Below are 6,604 nucleotides of genomic sequence, written 5' to 3'. Positions count from 1 at the left end.
AATCCTTGCTCTGGAAATTGTTACTGAATATATTAAAGCTGTAATGAAATGCTTCTTCTAATCATGTGGTTATTAAATAAAAATTAAAAAAAATAACTTTAGAAAATATTGGAGTTTATTCAAAATCAGTCTGACTGACCAGGTTTTGCTCTCTCTCTCTCTCTGTGTGTGTGTGTGTGTGTGTGTGTGTGTGTGTGTTTGTCTGTGTCTGTGTGTCCGTGTGTGTCTCATGGCCTCTAACTCTATAAAGCTGAAAATGGCCTTGAATTCTTTATCCTCCTGCTTCCACCTCCCCAGTGCTGAGATTATAGGCATGCTTTATCACGCCCAATGTTTTTACTTTTTGGGGGAGAGTCTTACTATGCATCCCATTTTGGGCTTGAACTGGTGGTTCTCCTATCTCTGTCTCCTAAAGCTTTCTTAGAGACTTGACAACATCCCTCTCCTCATCTCTTCTTAGGTTTTGTTTTGTTTTGTTTTCCGTTTTTTGAGACAGGGTCTCCTTCCTGTTAACTCCAGTTGGCCTGGAACTTCCTATGTAGATCAGGCTGGCCTCTGCCTCCCCAGTACTGAGATTAAAGATGTGTGCTATCATGCCCTGCAAGTTTCTTACTTTTGAATCTTCAAATTAAATGAAGATGAACTCATGTTGTCTAGTAAAAATTAATTCATAGAAAATATTTTTTCATTAAGCTGGAGAGGTGGCTCAGTGGTTAAGAGCACTAGCTGCTCTTGCACAGGAACTGGGTTCCATTCCCAGCACCCACATGGTGACTGACCATCTGTAACTCCAGTTCTAAGGAGTCTGATGCCCTTTCCTGACCTCTTTGGGCATTGCATGACATGGGTGCACTTACACTAGGTGAAACACTCATACACATGAAATGTTTTTTTTTTTTTTAAATATATTTTATTGTAGCATAATCTTGTTTATTTATGATTTTTAAAAAATATTTTGTGTGTGTGAATTGCCTGCTTGTAGGTAAGTGCACCCATGTTGTGCAGTGACTGCGGAGACAGAAGAGGCTGTTGAAGTCCCTGGAACTGGAGTTATGGATAGTTGTTAGCTGCCATTTGGGTGCTGGGATTCAAACCTGGGTCTTCCGCAAGAACAGCCAGTGTTCTTAACCGCTGAGCCATCTCTCCAACCCCTTATTTTTGATTGTTTTGGGGGATTCTGTTTATCATTGGTGAGTGAAAGTCTTAAAAGTGAATCAGGGCTGGAGAGAGAGTTTAATAGCTTGAAAGAGTGAAAGAGCTGAACACATTATTTTTGTTTTCCTGTTAAATGTAGTTCAGATTAACTAAGAGTAGAACTAGAGAAGATGAGCATAAAGTACTCAGTTTGGTAAAGTAGCAGACAGATACAGTTTAAACATTACCTAGATAACGTCTGTTCTTCAGTCTGATTATAATAAGCCATTTATCTCAGACTTGTGGTACTAGTTATGTTACGCTGTTTACTTGGTGTATGATGTCATATGTGTTTGAGGATCTTAATATCTGAACTAGATCTTGGGTATTTGGCAGGATATGCAGATTGACAGTTTTCTCTGGAAAGATAGATGTAATTTTATTTATATATGTCTCTGTATTACATCCCCCCCCCCTCTGGAGTACATGTGTTTTCCAAATGAAGAAAATTAAGTGTTGGGTTTTTTTTTTTCTGTTTTATTATTTATTTATTTTTTTGGTCTTTTTGAGACAGGGTCTCCCTGTAGCCCCAGCTGTCCTGGAACTCACTATGTAGACCAGGGTGGCGTTGAACTCACAGAGATCCACCTGTTTCTGCCTCCCGTGTTGGGATTAAAGGCATGCGCCACCATGCCTGGCTATTTTTATATTTTTATGTGTATTCCTGTATTGCCTGCATGCAGGTAAGTGCACCTGTGTCATGCAATGCCTGTGGAGGGCAGAAGAGGCTGTCAGATCCCCTGGAACTGTTAGCTGCCATGTGGGTGCTGAGATTCAAACCCAGGTCTTCTGCAAGGACATTCAGTTCTTAACCATATCTAACCTATGTGACATTTTTTTTTTTTTTTTTTTTTTTTTTTTTTAAAGACAGCATCTCACTGTAGCTCTGTCTGGTGTGGAGCTTGCTATATACAACAGGTTGGCCTAGAACTCAGATTGTCAACAGGTTGGCCTAGAACTCATATTGTCCCAAATGCTGGGATTAAAGGCGTGTACCTCTAGTCCCAACTAGATGTTTTAAATGGGGAGAAAGCTTAGATTCTCCTTGAAAATTTCTGGGCTTTTTTTGTTTTGGGTCTTTTTGAGACAGGGTCTCCCAGCTGGCCTGGAAGACCAGGCCTGGAACCCGCTATGTAAACCAGGCTGGCCTTGAACTCACAGAGATCCACCTGCCTCTGCCTCCCAAGTGCTGGGATTAAAGACTTGTGCCAACATGCCTGGCTTTGTTTGTTTTTTTTGTTGTTGTTTTTTTTTTTAATGTGTAAGAATGTATTGTCTGCATGTATATAAGTGCACCTCTGTCATGCAATGCCTGCAAAGGTTAAAAGAGGGCTTCGGACCCCCTGGAACTGGAGTTATAGATGGTCGTTTGCTGCCATGTGGGTGCTGGGAATCAAACCTGAGTCCTTTGCAAGACCAGCCAGTGCTCAACTGCTCAGCCATCTCTCCAGCCCTTTTTTTTGGTCTTTCTGAGACAGGGTCTCCCTGTAGCCCCAGCTGGCCTAGAACTTACTGTGTAGATCAGGCCTCCATCTCACAGAGATCCTCCTGCCTCTCCAATGCTGGCATTAAAGGTGTGGACTACCAAACCTGGACTATTTTTTTTTTTTTTTTTTTAAAGATAGGGTTTCATGTAGGCTGGCCTTGTGCTTGCTATGTAGCTTAGGATGCTCTCTTGAACTCCTGATCCTAAAATTGAATTCCTGGTCCAGGTTTTAGGATTACAGATGGTTTATGCAGTTCTTTATTGACTCAGGACTTCATGCATACTACCAACTGAGCTGCATTCCCAGCTCCCTATTTTTGTTTTGAGAAAATGTCTACTGTGTGATCCATGCTAGCCTCCAACTCTTGAACCTCCTGCCTCACTCTCTTGTGTGCTGATTGCAGAAGTGTTACTATATCCTAGGAAAACTTGATGTCAATTAAACTATGTTGCCATTAACAGTGTGAAGTACCTTGTAGAGTTACTATATATGGGGGAAAATATTCATCAGAGAATTGATGAAGCATAGCAGTTCTAAATTATGTATGAAATTTCAGCGATTTTTTTTTTTTAAGGGACCATCTAAAGTATGTTTATCTTTGGCAGTGCTTCAGATCTCATCCATAGGTCTTTATTGTTTTTTGTTTGTTTGTTTGTTTGTTTGCTTGTTTTTCTTTTCTTGTCCTGGGGATTGACCCTAGGGACTTGCACATTCTAGGCAAGCACTCTCTGTGTTACAGCCTCAGGTGTTTTGTTTTTAAGGCAGGGTCTCATAGCCCAGGCTGACCTCAAACTCACTACGAAACTGAGACTGGCCTTTAACTCCTACTTCTACTTTTCAAGTATTGAGTCAGAAGGCATGTACTACCATGTCTACTCCGTCCTTTCTAATCTTTTAAAGGCAGGATCCTACCAAATTGCCCAAGTTAGCCTCACACTTGTAGCCTATACAGCCCTTGAACTTGGGATCTTTTTGCCTCAGTATCCTATGTTAGCTTAAATTACAGGTCTCCTTCATCCGAACTGGCCATTATCTTGGTTTTAGCTACTATAAATATTTGTGAATGGACCAAATGAATCATGATTTAGGCCTATATTTGGAGAGATAATTTTCGTAGTTTTAATTTTTTTTAATGTGTTAATTGTTTTGCCTAAATATATGTAAGTGCACCTATGTATGCAGTGCCCACAGAGGCCAGAAGAGGACATTGGATCCCCTAGAACAGATGGTGGTTAGCTGCCATGTGGGTGCTGGGAACCAAACCTGGGTCCTCTGCAAGAGCAACCAGCACTCTTAACCATTGAACCATCTCTCCAGCCCTGTATATTTCTCTTAAAGAGCACTTAAGACAGGTAGTTGTGTTTGAGTCCTGCTACATAGCCCACAGAGTAATATACTTAAAATATTAATTGTATTGTCATGCCCTTTTGTAGCTTTCCTTTTCTCAGATGGTCCTCAGTATGTCTTGGCACACTTGGTGGAGTATACTAGACTTTGGTGTTTCTTTCTTCATAGGAATCTCTGTGGTACCTTTGTAAGGACATCAGGTGCTGAGATATATCAGGCATGTGTACTGTGATGTGCATTTAGCAAAGGAACTGGAGTAGTTACCAAATAATAATAAACTGGGAACCACTTCTACATATAAATAAAATGAGAAACCTGCCCATTGCTCCTTATTCCACTTTTTCTTTCTCCCTCATACCTTGTACTCAAGTAAAATAGTAAATCGTTTTTAGTTTACTTGTATATACTGATCTGTTTTAACCTCTGCCTTTTGCTTGGGATCGCCCAGAAGTATGGTCTTTATAAACTAATCCTCTCTTTAGGATTCTTTTCATTTTATTTTGTTAAACTTAGTTGCTTTTTTTACTCTTTGCTAATTCTTTGTACATATTTTGTTCCTTATATTTTTATTATGTACAAACTTTTTTTTTTTTTTTTTTTTAAACAGAACCATGTTTTGTTACGTATAGGAAAGTGTATAAGCTCCTAATGTTCAGGGATTCTGCTTTATTTGCTTTTGGTCTCCAGCAATTAGCATAGGGTTTGCACTATCTTCAGTAAATATTTGTTAAACTAAATACAACTGAGGCTGTGAAAGAATAGACATGCCATGTAGAACATATCTGCAGATAACTAAAAATCCTATTGTAATAAAAATGACATTTCATTTTATTTTAAGTACTTATAATTCTTTTTATTCTTTTGCATGTTTTCTTGGCTGAATGGAAATAGAGAAGAAGAAAATGAGGTAAGTATAATTTAATCATTCAGGGAATGACCTCTAAGTATATTTTCGAGGCTGGATAAAAGCTGAAAGCATTTAGGGGCTGGAGAGATGGCTCAGCGGTTAAGAACACTGGCTGTTCTTGCAGAAGAACTGGGTTTGAATCCCAGCACCCACATGGCAGCTAATAGTTCCAGGGGATCCGACAGCCTCTTCTGTCCTCCGTGGACATTGCATGACATGGGTATACTTACCTACATGCAGGCAGTACACACATACATAGATACAAAATAAAATATTAAAAAAAGCTGAAAGCATTTAAACTATCATTTTGATTGTGAAATGAGATACTACTTTGCTTAATTTTTTTTTTTAAGCTATAATAACTCATTCCAGTGGGAGATGTTATATATCACAGGAAAGCATTTTTTTTTTTTTTTTTTGGTCTTTTTGAGACAGGGTTTCCCTGTAGCCCCAGCTTTCCTGGAATTCACTATGTAGACCAGGCTGGCCTTGAACTCACAGAGATCCGCCTCTGCCTCCCTAGTGCTGGTTTTAAAGGTGTACGCCACCACACCCAGCCAAGAAAGTAATTTTTAAACTTAACAGCATCAAGAAATTTAGGAAAGGCGAAAGAAACTAGTTCTATAAACAACTTATATCTGTTTTTATGTATTAAGCCTCCATATGAAATTTAATTTGAAAAGTAGATTCTCTTAACTATTTGAAAACCACTGCACTAAATGTGAAAACTTCTATTTCTCACTTGAAGTTATTATATACTATTTAAAGCAGATTTCCAATTTCACCATGTTTAAGAGGAAAATTATTCCTAAACAGATGAGATTAAAGAATGTCTATTAGAAAAGTAGATGGCAAAATTTGGACTTGAGTTTTTTTTGTTTAATTTATCCTTAATATAGGCTTGAGTTTTGTTTCTGTTGATAATTCTGATATTCTACAATCTAGGTTGTGCCTTTGACTTTTAACTCCTACTGTTGCAATGAGTGGTAATGGAGAAATCTTCTTAGCAATATTTTGTTGCTCACACAACAATATCAGAGTAAGTTTAGCATTACCCTAGTGTGTGTGTGCCCAGGCAGAGATGGCGGTAATGCGCTAAGACAGTGTAATTTCAATTTCTAGGAAGACAGAAAGCCTGGTCCTCATTTGGCTCCTTCATCAGTAAAATGAATGAGGTCTGAGGCTAATTTGTACCAAGGAAGGTCATTAGAATTGCCTTTGTGTTTGTTGATTCAGTCCCCAAAATAATACCCCAAACAAACCTTTATGCTTTACTTTAGACTATTGATTTAATGTTCTTTAGCATATGGGTCATCTATCTATCTATCTATCTATCTATCTATCTATCTATCTATCTATCTATCATCTATCTATCTATATATATATCTTTTTTATTGTATACTCAACTGATTCTATGTGATTCCAGAAGACCCTTGGTTTTCTTGATTTTTGATGTTTCTTTTCAGACAAAAAGAAAAAAAGGGGTGGGGGGAGAAAAGAAGAATAGTTTTCAATATTGAGGCATTATTTACTACACTTTATATTCATGCCCTTTATATTATCAGGTTAAAACAATTCTTATTGAATTATGCTACCCGAGCTGGGTGTTGGTGCTTCTTTTTTTTTTTTTTTTGGTTTTTTTTGAAAAGGGGCTCCCCTTACCCCCCCC

General features: G+C 38.3%; 1 protein-coding gene across 3 annotated transcripts in view; it reads left to right on the top strand.

Moving 5' to 3' along the window:
• The window catches only part of Setd2 (SET domain containing 2, histone lysine methyltransferase), a 132,969-nt gene that overhangs the window by 25,129 nt on the left and 101,236 nt on the right, over nucleotides 1-6,604 (top strand). For all 3 annotated transcript variants that reach the window (XR_003849156.1, XM_008830560.2, XM_017797480.2), the window contains exon 2: nucleotides 4,920-4,935. Coding sequence is in view for 2 of the 3 variants with exons in the window: in XM_008830560.2 (XP_008828782.1) it covers nucleotides 4,920-4,935 (16 nt within the window). In the remaining variant the exon portion in view is untranslated. The remainder of the gene's footprint in view (nucleotides 1-4,919; nucleotides 4,936-6,604) is intronic.

This window comes from Nannospalax galili, unplaced genomic scaffold (genome assembly GCF_000622305.1).
Source record: "Nannospalax galili isolate Female #2095 unplaced genomic scaffold, S.galili_v1.0 scaffold1050, whole genome shotgun sequence".
NCBI lineage: Eukaryota > Metazoa > Chordata > Mammalia > Rodentia > Spalacidae > Nannospalax > Nannospalax galili.
The sequence above is the reverse complement of the archived record's forward strand: the minus strand, read 5'-3'. Positions and strand labels throughout refer to the sequence as shown.